Source organism: Merops nubicus, unplaced genomic scaffold, assembly GCF_000691845.1.
Source record: "Merops nubicus isolate BGI_N331 unplaced genomic scaffold, ASM69184v1 scaffold7320, whole genome shotgun sequence".
Lineage (NCBI taxonomy): Eukaryota > Metazoa > Chordata > Aves > Coraciiformes > Meropidae > Merops > Merops nubicus.
This window is the reverse complement of record NW_008582104.1, coordinates 21,602-39,101: the sequence shown is the minus strand read 5'-3', so window position 1 is coordinate 39,101 and position 17,500 is coordinate 21,602. Positions and strand designations below refer to the sequence as shown.

The 17,500-nt window shown below is 39.3% G+C and overlaps 1 protein-coding gene across 2 annotated transcripts in view; it reads left to right on the top strand.

The window, feature by feature from the left end:
• GRIA4 (glutamate receptor, ionotropic, AMPA 4) overlaps positions 1 to 14,701 on the top strand; it is a 97,134-nt gene extending 82,433 nt beyond the window's left edge. The window contains exons 11-13 of one of the 2 annotated variants that reach the window (XM_008936537.1): positions 4,586 to 4,700; positions 6,947 to 7,081; positions 13,565 to 14,701. In XM_008936537.1, coding sequence (XP_008934785.1) covers positions 4,586 to 4,700; positions 6,947 to 7,081; positions 13,565 to 13,729 — 415 coding nt within the window. In that variant the 3' untranslated portion in view covers positions 13,730 to 14,701. The remainder of the gene's footprint in view (positions 1 to 4,585; positions 4,701 to 6,946; positions 7,082 to 13,564) is intronic. The other variant, XM_008936529.1, reaches the window with a different exon arrangement.
• Positions 14,702 to 17,500: the final 2,799 nt, after the last annotated feature.

Sequence of the window (17,500 nt, the reverse complement as noted above, 5' to 3'; positions counted from 1 at the left end):
AACAAATGATCATTAGTGGAATAACCAGGGCACCATACACTGTGCTAAACCTGACAGCTACCAAGAAGACCTGAACTAAGCCCTTAAGCATCTCTAGCTAATACTTCTTTTCACTGTATGAATTTAAAAAAAAAAAAAAAAAAAAAAAAAAAAACCACAACACTAAGCTTTGGTAGCAGCTGCAGTCCAAATTACAGGGCTTCCTACTGTCATGAACAAGAATAAGAACATCCTTTTCTCCTGAAAGAAATACAGTACTTCAGATTTGACTGATAACTGTGCTGTTACTATTTGAGATTCTCTAGTCAGAATATGAGAGTCTAGACCCAGAATAACCCTTCATGATAGTACAGAGGACTATGGAAATTGAGGAGTTTAATGAGAGCTCAGCAGTTCTCCAAAGGTTTGTGTTGCTCTGTAAAACAAGATTTCTCCTGCCTCCACTCTTTACTCTTAAAATGGTCATCTCTAGCCTCCCCATATATCATTCCTTTTAAAGAATGATCTTCCAAAATTCAGAAAGGCAGTTCAGCAAGCTGCTCTATACAACCCAGCCATGCCTTAGTGACCTCAGTAATTAAGTCATGTTCGAAGATGAAGCTGAGGTCCCCAAGTCATTTGAGTGCTTTTGAAGGTATTACCTGAAATCTTAACTGTGTGCCAGCATCATTTCATGTGATGCACAGGGAGGTATCTAAACACAGTTTCTTTCACTCTGCTCAAATTTTTTTTTTGTAGAAGTGTGAGTGTACACAAGCTGTGCTGATGGAGCTCTCCTACAGTGTCTGCTGTTAGCCCTCAGGAGAACATGGTGGCCCTTCTTTTTCATTCAGGAGATGAGACTGACCTGGCACTTAATTAATGGTTCAGCTATGACTGAGTAATGAAAATGCTCCTAAAGCATACTTGTGACTGCATTTTTAAAATCCCCATCTACCAAAAATTTGTATTCGTTTCAGAATCACTCAGTATTGTAATTTAAATGCTGTAATTGCCCAGTTGTTGTCCTGAACACAACTAACTCAGAACTTCGTTAATACCATTTAAAAGCACTGGGCTTTCACTGGTGTTGCTGGTACAAGATCCAGCTCGAGGCTTTTAGAAAACAACTCTTCCAATAGCAAGTGACAGAATAGGAGGAAATGAGTAAGAAGCCAAGAGGTAGAAGGACTGAGAACATGATGAAAAGGTAGAAAATCACTGTCCCTGTGCCCAGGTTGGGCTGCACTGCCCGTTACTTCAGCACATGGGTAAAGAACAGGATCTCCTGTGCTGTCAAACAACAGTTTTGCACTGTGGCTACATGGGACAAATTCTTCCCCATGTACAAAGGGCAATTCTAGTTATTATTTCTCATATATTATCCTTACATGAATTTGAAGCAGATGGATCCTGCTTATGGAAAAAGAATGAACTTGATGAGAAATTTAATTCTAAATGCTAGATTTGTCCTCTGTATATGACTTAAGTACATTGCTTTTGCTCATGTACAGCAGACTATACAGATTTTTAGCTTCTGCTTCCTTTAATGTTGGTGGGACTATTCACCAATTGATTGTGTAAGCAGTGTAGTAACCAGTTGTAGCCTCTGAGTTTGTGACTGACATAGTCAAAATTATAGTTATTTGGAGAGGGTGTTTTCAAAGAATGGAAAGATGCCCACATAAGCAGCTTGCCCTGAAAGCCAAGGTGATCTGGGCATTCATCTCCAGTGGGAGTTGTTGAAAATCTCCTACTAAAATGAAAAAAAAAAAAAACAAACAAAACAAAGCCTAAAACGTGAAAATTCACGACATCTGCAATCACTTGCCGTTATTGCAAACAGATGTATATGTTAATATCCTGAAAAGCATATGCAAAATTCCTTTTCCACTCTACAGCCCCTCAACCTGGGCTTCTTGCATTGGACCGTGTACATTTCCCATGGCAGCTGGTTGATTTAAAGTGGGACAAAAATCCTATTCTGAAAGTGGAAAATATTTTTAATTTTAAATATATTGAACATATTTTAAACTTTAATTTTAAATTTAGCACAGAGTGCTTCTCCCTCATCACAACTGGGACTGTCTGAGGGGAGACGTAAAGGACATGTCTAGTCTCATCCACACAGCATTACTAAAGCAGGCAAGAAAGTGAGGGGCAGAGGACAAGTTTCCTTGAGCTTAGGCAGTACCTTGATTCAGAAACTGTCCCAGCAAAAATAATGGAGAGCAGGAACAAGGGCCTGGCCCCGGACACATCATTGGCTGTATTTCAATGAAAAGTGGGAATTGCCTCATCTCTGTTGGCTGTTGCTATTGCATCCAGTTATATATTGAGGATAGCATGGCAATTTTAAGCATGAAATCAATTGCTTTTCCCAAAGGAAAACCTGAGACCTTCCTTGCAGAAACAATGCATAAAGGATGACATTAAAGGAACTACAGTTGCAAAGAAGAAAAAAACTCTGTGTGTATGAGGCTTTATACATCTGAAGTGTTAGTGCTGGAAAAGCAAGCAAAGGACCAGGGTACATCTGTTTTCTGACTTATCCCAGCTTGCTGCCAGTCTGGATAGTTCATATTGAGTCCTAAATTACCAGTTGAATCAGATGAATCTACAGCAACTCCACAGGTTTGTGACTTTCCATGTAAGAACAGTACCTGGATATCCCTTATCTTTCTCATAGCCCAGCCTTGTTACACTGCTGGGATTTAGGAGCACCAAGAATGTGGCTCAGAGGCAATGCATGACATGTTACAGATGATGGCTACTCAAACAATATTAATTATTTCACACTTGTACTAGAAGCAAACAGAGGATCATTTTGACAGGCAATTTGCCAGCATCCCAAACTGCTACTTACTCATTTCACAGTTGTGAGACTTTCATATTCCACTATCAACCTGCACAACCTGCTGCCAGAAAGCCTGAAGAAAAAATCTAAGTTTGAATAATGGAAAAGATCAAGAAAAAGGCATATTCTGTTCTGAAAGCAGAGTATTCCATATGAATTTACTGTGTGGGATTTGGAAAGTGGATAAAGCATTTCCTTTTCTTAAAGGGATCACTTGAGAGTACTTGGGAATCCTCTCACACAGCTGTAGCTGTCAAAAGTTGTAATTTCTCTGAAGCACCAAGGCTTCCTCAGTAGTAAATGAAAAGAGGTAGGCATCTCAACAGCATGCTTCATCCTTTGTTAAAACCGGTATCTAAGCCTGCCTTTTGAAAGCTAGGAGTAGCATCCAAGGCTCAGAAGCTGCTATTTGTGTATAAAATATATATATACATACAATCATGCACTATTATATTAATACATAAGTATATGGGGATTTCCAATTAAACCAGATATAGAGTGTAACAAGCCCCTCTTCTCTTTTGTAGTATCTGTTTTAGTAGGTTCAGCTACACTATACTAATGAATGCTTGCACTGGTTGCTTTTTAATTAAACCTTGAATTAATGAGTTAACATTTTAGCAATGCATGGGTTATGGTGTATTATGAGATATTAGTTTTCCTATAGGAATCTTCTGGCACACACAGGATCATGCCCTATGTCATATAACATCACCAGAAGGCTGTCTATCACATGCCATTTCTGTTTATCTACCTCCTTCTCTGATATATATTGTATTTTCATGCACACCTGCACATAAATAGATATCTATATGCCTACTACATTGACAATTGGACAGTCAGTGATACAAAGTGGAAAGTACAGAAAATAAGTCAATCATTTCTTAGGGTTTTAGAAAATAAACTGGTACAACTGCATGAAGTGGAGCATTACCATAATATTTAGATATTATGCACTGAGTTTAAGTAATGTCAACGTAAACCCATAGCAGTTCATAACTTTGAGGCATCAGATTAAGTTTCATCTCAATATTAAATTCTCTTACGTCACCCACAGCAAATACCACTAGTAAGATAAGATGTTCCAAGTAGTAATTTATCATCAGCCTGGGCCTCTTGAAAGACTTACGTGAATAAGCTAAGATTTAAGGAAAAACTTTGAAATTGAAAAGAATGTTGAAACAGGAAATGAGAATGAAAGACTGACTGTCATGTTCTTCTTAGCTGAGGATAGGGGCGTCATAGCTCTCCCCCTAAGCATGCAGAGATTGAAAGTCTGTGCCAAGCGGTTGTAGGCAGCAAAGCATCTCCTTTCTCTTGCCAGGATAATTTTGAGGGCAGTAAATGAAATAGCTGTAGCCAAGTCATATTATTAGTTTGTATGCGTACAAACTTAAAATAGATTGAAGGCAAGGAACACAAATGAATATTTTTCTGAAGTCGTATATCCAGTTGTATTATATATGTCTCTGAAGGGTATGTTGTTAATATGTCTAAGCCAATAGTTTTGGGTTCACAGTAATTGCATACTATTTATTTACAAATCTTCCCCAGCAGTATGTGCCTGTTACCTAAAGCGATGGAGCAGGTCCCGGTCATATGTCTGTCTCTAAACCTGGGCCAACAGTACATGACATAGCACCCACTGTGGCCTCTGCTCTGTCACTTTGCAATGCGATTCTATGTAGTTTTACTTGAATAACATAAAATAACATATATAATGTTATTTATGTTATTTTCCACGTGAAGAACTCCTGTAAACCTTGCCGTTTTGAAACTCAGTGAGGCAGGCGTCTTAGACAAGCTGAAAAACAAATGGTGGTACGATAAAGGTGAATGTGGACCCAAGGACTCTGGAAGTAAGGTCAGTCGCTGCAGTTCGGGACCTACTGTCGTGTTCACAAAGCAGTAAAGGAAGTAGTAAAAAAACTGACTTAGAGATAAAATAAGCAGCTGTAGACACAGAATGAATCAGTTTCGCCCCATCTTGATGGGGGTCACACTTTAATTTAAAGAAGCACTATTGCTTTTTAAAGTCTTCACTGATGCACATCACCAAACACCATCCCGCATACTCAGGGCATCTGTTGAAGAGTTACAAGGCAGTTTTTTCGTTTTGGGGGAGGCAGATTGGGTTGACTGTTTCCATCCTGGCTGGCGAGGAGAGACTTTCCCCACTGACCGCATAGGAAACGTCCCTTCACGCCTTCTCCTTTTGGAACTGGCTTCCCTCAACAGTTTTCTGAAAAGGAGAAATGCTAGTGGAAAGGATTGTCTTTCATCACTCCCAGAGTGGCTGTGCCTGGCTGCCTTTAGAAAGGTCCCTGGCTCCTTGAGGAGCCAAGGAAGACTTAACTTGAGCTTTGAAGTGAAAGGCTTTGATAATTAATAGCTATCTACAGCTTCCACTGTTTAGCCTTGTCCATTCCCAAACAGTAATACTGAAATCTCCAGGGAGTGGAGCCTTCTCTATTTCTATCTGAGGACAAACACAGAAGCAGGTATTTTCTGATGTCCAGGAAGCAAGCACCACAGTCAGTGCCAGCTCTGTGTTTGGCAAATCTGAAATTTCTTCATGGTGCCTGTCTCTGTGCCAGCCTGTGCTGTCCAGAGATAGAGGGAAAGCGTGACGGGCAGTGACTGCTTGCAGCCTGCATGCCCTGAGTGTTACCCTGCTGGATAGCAGGTAAAATTAGCCTAGGAAACAAACTTCCAACACTTTTTGATTTTTCTGGCAAGTGCTTTGGAGGAAGTAAGTGAAAACCAGTTAAGAGGATGACAGAGTACCTGTAAATGACAACTGAGAAAAGCTCAACCCACCACATACATTAGGTCAGGTTTTTCTCAGTCCTGTCTCCTCCTTGTTTGCATGCACAAATGTTAGCAATTGCTACCAGAGGAATACAGTCACCTCCGAGATATTCAGAGTCCTCTTAGCCAGCTAAAAAAGAAAAAGCAGAACTCACCTATAAGCCCCAAACACCTCTATACACCCATGGGAATTGTTCCTGTGCAGGTCTACTGATTACACAATAAATAGTGCCTCTTTAAATTAAACATCCAAATATTTTGCATTCTTCATGAGTTAAAATTTAATAGAGATAAATACCCTAGGTAAAGATTATATAGTCTGATTAAGAATAAAGCTTTATAAGTATCTTAAGGCACACCATGTAGTATATGGAAGTCAATCCTAAGAGAGTTCCTTGAGAACTGTGCTAAAAATGCACATGAATTTCAAATTTAAAACATACGAATCATAACTAAGCAGTGAAGTACAGAGAAATGTGGAATAGTTTACTACAATACGTCCAAGAAGGTGATGGTTTCTAAAATGATGTGCATTTAATAATTTGCTAAAGAAAATTCTCAGTGTTGTCCAAATTATGAATAGTGTGTAAGATTTCATAAACTGCTATTTAAAATTATACAGTTACTGAGGCTTAGTAGTCCATGGGCATGTTCCAGAACTGTATCCATAATAAAATAGAAACAAAATGCAATAATCGGTAAGAGGCAAATATATCACAATGTGTATGGTACAGTGTGCACTTTCAAAGGAAGTGTTTGTTCAGAGAAGTAACTTAAGCCTCACATGTTATTTTCACATGTCATTTAAGTATCAGAAGCTCAGTCTGGATGTTTTAAACTAACAGCAGTGCCTACCATAATGTAATACAATTACTGTTTTTGTGAAGATCAAGCAGAGTCTTGTCTGATATAAAGGGATTTTTGGATTCCAAGGCTTATAAAGAGCTTTAAGTAAATGCAGTTTCATATCAGTGCTGAAATGTCCCCTAAAGAGAGCTAGACATGTCATTGTTTAATTCTCCACATAGTGGAAGTAATGATTTGCAGTAAGCAAGCAATGACATTCTAATATGTTGGCAATATACTTACAATATTTTTTATTCTGACTAGGAAAACTAGGTGCTTAAATTGTATTTCATAGAACCAGATAGGTCAAATTTTATGAGAAGTTATGTAAACAATTGTCATTTATTTCAGCTAAACATTATTATTTATTTCTAATTCCAATGTTTTAACATGTAGCTTGTTCTCCTGAGGATCTGTTTTCCAGGGTTAACTGTGTCACTTCTGTTTTCCCAGGACAAGACGAGTGCCTTGAGTCTCAGCAACGTTGCTGGAGTCTTCTACATTCTGGTTGGAGGCTTGGGCTTGGCAATGCTGGTGGCTTTGATAGAGTTCTGTTACAAGTCCAGGGCAGAGGCGAAGCGAATGAAGGTGGCAAAGAGTGCACAGACTTTTAACCCAACTTCCTCGCAGAATACCCAGAATTTAGCAACTTATAGAGAAGGTTACAACGTATATGGAACCGAAAGTATTAAAATTTAGGGGTAGGACTTAGGGCCTACTACAGTGAGTGGGTGATGCATCTTGTAACGCAGTGTTGTGACATGTCTGTCTAGTGGTGCTTGCTTCTGAACAGAGCTTTATATTTTGGAAAACCAGTGCAAAGTGGTTCAGTTTTTTTTGGCTGCAGATGTATAGTATACTATTCTATGTTGCTAATAGACATCTGCATTGCAAGGAATTTTTAACTTAAAAAATACATTTTAACAACTCACTGTTGTCAAATCTCTTGGGAGATTACAACTGTTTGACATCGTAAAATATATATTCAGAGGGCCAGTGATTAATTACCTGATTGGCCAGTCTGTTTTCCTAAAGATTTGCAGTCTACTAGTGACAAATTGCTGTCTTTTAGTTATGCCTTTTATTATTCGATGTTGGCCCTAACTGGGACTTTCTTATAATCAAGATTTAGGATAGGCAATGCCACTGAACCATAGTTAACCTAAAAGAAGACAAGGCACTGTTACAAGAAGTCTAAATGTTGTTTTACCTTCTCTCCCTCCTCCCCACCCTATTCCTTCACTGTCCCTTTGATACATGTTTTATGCTAATTGTGTGGCATTTTTTTTCACAATATCCTGCTTCGGGTCAACCTTTGCCCACTATAATAACCACAAAAAGCCACTAATCAGTGAACAGACATTGATTTTCATCCTCAGCTTTCAATAATATACCCCCTCACCTAGCTCAGGACTGGAGTGTCTTAGATGTTCACATAGTGATTTTGGGAACTGAACTGCTACATCCTGTATAGTTCCCCTGCGTAGGGGTGCGGGGATGGTTTACCAACGTACTTGTTCTCATCCATGCAGGGAGTATCTCGCCAACTAATCATTAGTCAAATCAAATCTCTGGCCTTTGGAAATGGCACGTAGTGGCAAACTGAGCTTCTAAATATAACTTTTACACGGTTCCCAAGCTATCCTGGCTGCTTTAAAAGTGAAGGTGCAGCTAGGACCCTGCCCTTTTGTGCTGCCCAGAGCTCCCTTGCCCTTCCAAATAGCAAGCCACACCTCTCTTCTGCTAACAAAAAGCTTGAGCTACGTGTTCCTGAAATCACTGAGCCATCCCTAGAGTAGAAGCAAGAAACAAAAACTCAGAGAAAGGACATAACATAATGTTTATGTTGCCACCTAGCAAAACTTTTGGAGGGAACAACTGGAGATACAATTATTATTTTTTATTTATTATTTATATAGCGCTGGAGTACTCGGCGCTGTACAATAGGTGAAGTGTGCCAAACACGTAACAGGTCCCTGTCCCGAGGAGCTTACTGCCTAAAGGCACAGCCAGTACAGTACCGAACCATACAGTACAGAGCAAACACAGAGTGAGCAGAGAATGGTGCTTGAGCATGGTAGCTGGAGCGCTGCGAGGAATAGGTGGGTGCTCGGGGGGCAAGGGAGGGGGCTTGGTGTGCGCTGGCTGGGAAACTCTCCCATACTGTCACTATGTAGTTTTCTGTTGTTCCCTGTTGTACAAGAGCTCATGATCACGAGTATATGTTAATTGTAAGAGCTGCCCAATTTCCCCATGTTAAAAAAAGGAGAAGTCTCTTAGATGCGCACTTCGTTCACTAGTTAAAAAATGAGGCGTACTAGGTGTCAGGGGGACTGCAGGAGTATGCCCCAGTGTTCGTTACTGCCCACTAGGAAACAGGACTTCCAGATGATAATATTAATCTCCCAAGTTCACCACTTACTGTCAGTAATAAGGGTCTTAAAAAAAAATAATCCTGTGCAAGCAATTGTACAAAATGCAAGTAAAAAGTTCTTTTTTTGTTAAATCCTTTAGTGATGCGTCCACAACTAAATGTGTCCCCAGGCTAGTATAAAGACAGGGTCTCAGAAAACATATTCCTGACCAAGTAAGTTTACAGAGTGCAATGCATCCAAAACATAGTCTTAAAGAAAGCAAACAAAAAGACAGTGTTTTCTTCCAAATACTGACCTGACCCAAACTTGCTTAGCATGCTAAATATGGCGTGATTTGAAAGTCCTCTGGGTTCCCACTCAACTCTGTGATTCTAGTGCAACAAACACTATGATTATATTTGTAGAATTGATTTTAGCCTTAATATTTTCTTGAAATAAAAATCAGGGCAAATGGAGTTTTGTTTTTAAGGAAAGATGATAAGTAACTGTCTCTAAAGTTTGGACTTTTTTGAGGTTTGTTGCAACACAGAGATTAATTCTTATAGGAAAAAATATATTAAATATGCCCATGTTGCATTTTATTTTATTGAAAATTCATGTTTGTATCAGTCAAAACTTCTGATAATTTCTTAAAAACCTCATAGGGTGTAGATATTTAAATATTCACAAAAATTAGAAATAACTAGGATTTTGAGCAGCCACTCACAGACTTCTGAAATTCTTCATTCTACTTATTTCCTGTAATATTTACCTGAGAAATTTCAGGATGTGAACTTTTTATAAAAACACTTATGCATATATTTTTATAAAAACAGTTATGCCAAGGTGCAGTCATCCTCTCCTGGCCAGGGTTACCCATGTGCCATGCTCTGTGCAGGGTGACCATGCCATCTGTTCAAACACGTGCTAGTCATATACCCTTGTTAGATGGCAGGAGTACAGAGCCTACAAAATTGGTTTCACACATTTCTGCAGAAATATATGTCATATGAATTTCAAAACCTTCAATATGTTTATTTATCCAAGGAGTAAAGGGATCATACTGGGACTAAAACTTGCTAATATGGAAATATGTTTGAAGGTTCTAACCTGCATGAGTAACCAACACGCTGACTTTTTAAGCTAACACTAAATAATCTTAATAATACATGTTTCAAACTAATATAAAATAGCTTAAATAATCTGCTTCACAATTAATATTCATTACCATGTTTTTCCTTTTAGTTTAATCCAGTCAAAAGTGATTTTCCTCTGGAAAATTCACCTGCCTATAAGGTAGCAGAAAATGTAAATAAAGGGTTAGTCTATACGTGTGGACTAGTCTATATGGGAAAGGACTAGTCTGTATGTGTGGGATAATGACATTCAGAAGGGATGAGAGGCTATTGCATCTGCTGAAGGCAGGGAAGGAAGTTTGCTTTAAGGAGGGAACAATCCCTTCTTCTTCCCCTGGGCAGCATTTTCCATTTTTGTGTATTAGTAGTAAGCCCCTAGGACACTAGTTGAGCTGATGCTCTGAGAACAGCATGGGGCCTAACAGCCTGCTCTCCACCTGCTCTAGGGAAAAGCCCTACTGAGCTCATCACCCCAAACCCTCAGGCTTTCAAAGGGAATGTCCCAGTATCCAGCCAGCCACCACCACTGCCTCTCCAGGGCCTTCTCGGTGGGCCACTGAAGCTCATGAAACAGTTTCCAGTTCAGTTGCCTTCTCTTGCTCTCCCATCCCATGCTGTTGTTGACAATTAATGAAATTAACTACAAAACTACAAAAAGTAATGAAAAATTACTAATTATTAAAAAAGTGAAGTGCTACAGGATGGCTCAGTAAATGTGTAAAGCACTTATTTTGACTTACATAGTTCAAATTTCGTATTCAAGGAAGAAAACTTCATTAAACGTTCATCTTAAATATTTGTGCCATAGACACCTTCATGTGATCCAGGTACTAGAGGAACCTGAACAACAAAAGAACAAACACATTTGTTCTAGGATATTTGTATTATATAGACTGAGGATATTGATTTCCTATATTCCCATGTCCTAACAGGAACAGGGCAGTTGGTGTTTTCATGTGATTAATTCCACAACTTATTTAATCAAAACTAATGACAAATTTGAAAATACATTATCACTATTAACTGTATCCAGTTACCACACAGACACTTTTGCAATCTGGGTAATATTCGCAGTAAATGCTAAGACTTTTCCCCTCTCATCCCAGCCACTCCTGAAACTGATTCTGCAGCCACCCCATAAAACTGAAATTGTAGCAGCAGTTAGGCAGAGTATTAGCCTGTCTTTTACCTATAGCATAGTTTAAAATATAACACAGAAGCTTACCTGGTTACATGGCTTTACGGCATCTTCCCAAGTGCAAGTTTGACCTGCTTCTCCTGGCTTTGTTAACTGTCTGGGTTGTTTCCGTGGTATGTTGCTGAGCTGTTGTTAATCTCTGCCATGAGAAGAGAGGTGTTGTTTTATTGCAGCTTTATCTGTTATTCTGTGGAAGGCTGCTGAGAAATTGTTTGTTATTCTCATTTGACATTTCCCCCCCCCCCCCCCCCCCCCGTGGATCCCTTTTGACTGTCTTTCTGTCCTAAGTGTGTTGTCAATGGCCAGAAAGCTATATAGATTTGAACCAAAACCACAGTTACACATAACTCATATATCCTATATAAATATCGGATTTCCCATTGGCTAGCCCTGAATGGCCATGAACAGATAGCTGATCAAAGTGATGGAGAGATGCTGATACATAATGACAACTTTCTGGGAAGCTTGGCACATCTGGAGTAAGCTGTCCCTTTTCCACCCCAGTCTGCATTCTGATGTGGTTTGGACACTCATCCCTCCCCAAAACTAAAGCACCTTTGTTTTTTTCTTGCCGTTGACCAAAACATGTTCTATGCATTTCCACAGGCAGTTACCAGTCCTCGACATCCATTTGCAATGGGACTCTGGACATGCACTATGTGGAGCTACACCACATTGCATTGTGTCTGTGCTTTGCAAATGCATAGCTTTTTATTCGCTGCTGGGAAGCAGATGAGTTTTTTGGTGCTATATGGGCCCAGCTCAAGATATGTGTGTAAAAGTCCCTGTCACAAAATACTGTGGCAGCAGGGATACTTTTCAAAAGGTCATTTTTGCATTGATGATTATCAAAGCCAAGTTTTTTCATTGTAAGGGGAGTGACATAATGCCCTCTGTATGTTGAGGCCTTTTCCTGAATTCGTCTGCTTGTGAGGGCTGAGGGTTTTAGGATAATTGATGTGGAAAGCTGCTTTTATATCCAGTTTTTGTCTATGCCACAATAGTGACTGCACTTTTCAGAACTCTTGTTTGGAGGATCTACTGATAGCAGTGAAATATTAGACTGCTACGTTCTCATAGAAGTGCATCCAAAAGCAGTGGAAACATTTGGGAGTTTTAAAGAATCTTCCTCATCCTTATACACACACGCTCGTATAAAATTAACTTCAGCATATCAAACAGCCGCTTAGCATTTCACTGCCACCTCAGAAGGAGCAAGCAGGCTCAGAGGGACAAAGTTCTAAATGCAGAGATCAGTAACAAGGCAAATAAAATTATTTTATTATGTATGTCATCCCTTTGCTTCTCTGTGAATGCACGCTCCTGTCTCTCTTTTTCCAATTGGTATTTCAGATTGCATCCCTGCATACCAGCTACTTGAGTTAGTTGCATAGACTATAGCTTCTGCTGACTAGAAATCAGATTTCCTCACTAATCAACATCTTAACATGATTTATTTGAAATCTGTTTCAACACAGAGTAGTTTGGGTGCATGCACTGGTTGACCTTAGACACCTCCCTCAATTTTAGTCATCTGGAAATGATTTAGTCTCAAGGAGCCATTCTGACTTTTTCTATCATCACATGACAGAGCTCTTGCTTGAGTCAGCTAGTCCCTAAATGAGATATTTTGTTCTGATTTACCTGAAAGTAAAGATTCTGTCATAGCAAAAATGTAAACCATTTTGTGGAAAATTTAGACCTAATGTAGAAGACTGTAGAAAATTGTATTTTGTAGCACAATAAGCTACATTTCCTTTGAAAGTTCCCACCTTATCTAAGTGTAGGAAAATATATATATGAAGAGATTTGAAGACAGTTCTCAGATTTACCGATACTAAATATGGGCATTGTGAATACAAGTAACAATTTCTTTATATTTGATCTGTGGAATTATCACAAAGCTAGCTGATACAGCTATTGCCATTTATAAACAATTTTCAGCAGCTATATTTTATCTTGATATGCCTAGTTGAGGATCTAAGCCTATAACAACCTGTGCATTACTTTATTCACAGATGCTAATACTTTCAGGTTCATAAAAGATCTTGATGCTCATTTAATTGTATATAAATGTAGTTTGAAGCAGTTTAGATGAAGGTACTGCTTCTTCTGTTAATTTCTTGATCAAATTTAGATTTTATATTTAAATCAATGGTGATTTATTGTAATGAAATTTACCCTCAGAATTGCTAGTCTTTTTTCCCCTAGTATTGTATTTATGATGATTACTATTATTATATTTAACGTTAACATGAAAAAATGCAGATGTCTAACATTTAATATTTTGGTGTTTGCTGTGTCCTGGTTTGTTGAAGGACAGAAAAATGTTAACGCTTTCATCTTTTCTCCTTTTTTTTTTTTTTTTTTTTTTCAAACCTAGCTTACCTTTTCTGAAGCCATAAGAAACAAAGCCAGACTATCCATCACAGGGAGCGTGGGAGAAAACGGACGTGTATTGACTCCCGACTGCCCGAAGTCCGTGCATACTGGAACTGCAATTAGACAAAGTTCAGGATTGGCCGTAATTGCATCGGACCTACCATAAAAACCAAAAAAATAATTGAGTGCCTTAATCAAACTGTGTTGGTGTCTGATGGGAACACAGCACAGACTGTAACGACATGGGAGTGTCATTGATGAACTAATAATTTGGCTGAGAAAGGGAAGTACGTCCAAATGCGCCAGACATCATCAGCAACAATGTGTGCATGAGCTCAGCTCGGAAACCCAAACTCAGATTTTATATCAGGAAAATTCATAATTTAGTTTTGTTGGGGGGAGGGGGCTGGGAATGGTGTATTAACAGCAACAAATTTCACTTGAGTGGACTTAAAACTAATAAGACTTGCGAATTTAGCGCATTGAACTGTGAAGAACATGCTCAGAAAGGACAACATTTTGGTCTTTGTCTTGACAAAGAGAAAAATAGCTGTAGAAGTCAATGAACATGCTAACCTGTGTCTCCAGAACATCAATATATACAATGGAAGAATACTCAGCTGTTCAGCTGTAGAAATGAATCACTAAACTGTGATAAGAAAATAATAAATATGTAAATCCTGTGAAAAAATAAAGAAATTATTTACATTTTCTTTGAAAAAGAGAAATATTGAAACATGCTTGCTTTTTAACTGATGTAAATTCGGTAGAGGACAACACAATTCTTTTTTCTAACCATCTTAGGGAACAATTCATTGCAATAATTGATATAAAATGCCATCACTGTAATAAAATTCAGAGACTTTTTTTTTATAAAAGTTGTTGGTCATCCTCTTGTTTGCTGTTACCTTCATTCTGTTCCATCATTCCGTGTTCCACAGATTTGCATCTGTCTAATACAAGAAACAAAATGATAAAATGTTTAGAGTACGTCATCAGTCTGCAGTGTAGAATCAAAAGAGACTACGGGTCACTCATGTTACAGATATTATTTATAATCTTGTTCTGTGTAAGAAACTGTGGTTTTTGTACCCACCAAAAAGAATAAAACAACAAACATTCTTATAATATCGACAGAGCTTGGGTTGTTTTCTGATCATTAGGGATGTCACCTGGAAAATAGAATAAGGTGGTTTATTTCTTACTGCAGGATGCAGGACTTTATCAGAGACAGTCTGAGTCCCTGCACATTTGTGAAGTATGTTGAAGTCCTTAGAGAGGAGGGACTTGAAGCTGTCAATCAGGATTATTCACTAGCTGTTTTAGTACTAGTCACTAAAAGCCTTTCTGGGAGGGTAGGGAACCATTTAGTGATAGTTTGTTCTCTGGGTAGGTCAAAGGATGAGAGACCAGGGAGCAGGGAAGTACAAATCACAGCGTTCCAGACTGATGTGATAGATACAGAGTGCTTGGCTGCTGAGCCAGCAACCTCAGTTTCCATCAACGAGTCTTGCAGTGGCACTCCAGGCAAAGGCCAGCAGGCACTGTTTGAATAAAAGCCAAGTGTCAGAATGAACAGGCATGTCTGTAGGTGCAAAGTTGTAGTAAGTCTTCTGCATTGGTCATTCTCCCTGCCCACACTGGACACTGCAGTGGTCTCCAAATCCAGAGTGTTGCCACCAATGTAGCAGCTCCATGGCAGAGCCCAGACCAAACCTGGATCAGATCAAACCTGGATTAATCATAGTTTCTAATACCCTTGTGACTTTGCCAGGCCCACGAGGGGTCATGTTCAGATGGCTTACATTTCACCAAAGCCTCCGTGGATGGTGCTTCTCTCAGCCCACAGGGCTTCTGGGCCCTCACAAAGAGGAGTGTAGGCACAGGGTAGGGCATAATGCTGCCAAACAATGGCCAACCCTCAACAACTGCAGCAAAAGACAATCAAACAAAAGCACTACTCCAGTGGTACTCATCCTATGTGATACAGACATCTATGAAGTAGCAAAGCAGGTGTAAGCTTCAGTCAAGGTATCAACAATATAGATATTAATTTCTTATGTCACTCTAGAGACCCTTTATAGTTACTGGAGGGAAATAACCAATGAGAGTGAATGACTTCATTTTAAAGTAGACATTAAAACATCCAACTGCTGAATCGCAGCAGCAAGAGCCTGTATCTTTCCAGGCACTACAATCTAGGCTGAGGGTAACCAGTTCTTATACAGAACTTGACAGTACAGGCAAAGGTGAAAGTAAGATAATGCTTGCCCCCAAGATACAACCAGAAATTGTGCAGGGTCTTAGAGAAAAAGACACATAACACGACAATGAATCACTGTGACTAAACTTACTTTATCTCCTTGTTTTACTGGCACATTTAGCTCATTCATGAGTTACTGTGAACTGTTTGTGTTTCTGTGGCCAAAGTGCTGAGTTGTCTGGTTTTTCTCCTGTTTGAGTAAAGCTGGGAGCTCCATCTCAGACTTCTTTTTGCCAGTTGAATTTAAAAAGCTTCTGGATTGTTTGTTTGTTTATAAAAAAAAAAAAAAAATATAAGAAAAAAAGTGTTTGTCTTCATTTTTCATAAAGCAACATATTAGAGGCTGAACAGATTGGGAGACTGACTGTGAAGGATGATGTCTATTTTGTTCTACTCTGTATGTCTGTATTTTCAGGAGCTTGTCTTCATTCCTTCCACAGTCAGGACTGTGAGCAGTGACAGTGCTGTCCAGGGATATTTTACTGTCTTCTACAATTAGGAATGTCACTCCATGGAGTTCATTCTTAATTGCATGTCAGATTTCCATCTGGCAACAAGACCCCCAAGTCCTTGGAGATGTGTTGTCCAATGTCAGTAACTACCAGATCCATACAAAGAGGATTCACAATCAAGCAGCATGAGCAATGCAGCCATAGAGAAGCATGGCCATGGAGTGACATGACCCACCAAGGGCATGAAGCCAGCAGTCACAGGGGGGAATCACCACATCCTCTCACCTCTTCCTTGTCTTTGGCAAGGGAACACTTTACTCAAAGAAAACTTGGTCACATGAGGCAAAAAGGAAGGAGACTGTGACTTTGCTGATGCTTGTCATAAAATACTATAGTGTTCTGGTTCCGTGTAAAAAGGGGTTCAGGGCAGGACCCACACGGAACAGAACTATGTACTCCCCTTTCCCCCCCCCCCAGAGAGAGAGAGAGACTTTGAAAAAAAAGCTATTGGGAGTTAAATAAAAAAAAAAAAAAATGAAGTATATTGTTTAACAAGGAACAGAAAACGAAAAAGGGCGGTAAGAAAAAAAATATATACAAAGATTAGTGGAAATACAAAAATAAACAAAGTATACAGAACCCTCAGAAATGGTTCCAAGGTCCCACGAAGCAAAGCACAACCTAGACTTCTGAGCTGCAGGGCAGGAGTGAAGTTAGCACCCACTTCCTGCCTCTTATCAGAGTGTGTGTTGGAAGGGAGGGAATACATGGTTCACACCCACCCAGGGTCCTCCCAGGTGCTGGAAGGTCACACCCCCATTCCAAGCCTCAAACCACAACATACAGATATAGAATGAAAAAAGAAAAAAGGAAACTAGATGGGAAAATGCAACAGCAGAGAAAGTTGACTTAGAATTCAGGTTGACTAAAAATTCAGGTGGCTGAGAAAGCAATCTCAGTGCATCAGTCTGCTCCCTCTGCAGCAGCTTACTCTGTTATCTTATTCCAAGGGGATAACAATTGCTCGACTCCTATGACCACTTCACATATCTATCTTAGGTGCCCCTCAAGGGATTTTTTTTTTCTCCTCTTTCACCTTCTCTTGAAACACTAATGTCTCACTGGCCTCTGTATCTTCTCCCCATGCTTTTGAAGATAGCACCAGAAGTCACCCTACTCTCCTGTACAGGAAATATGACCCAAATGAGGAGATCCCTTCCTC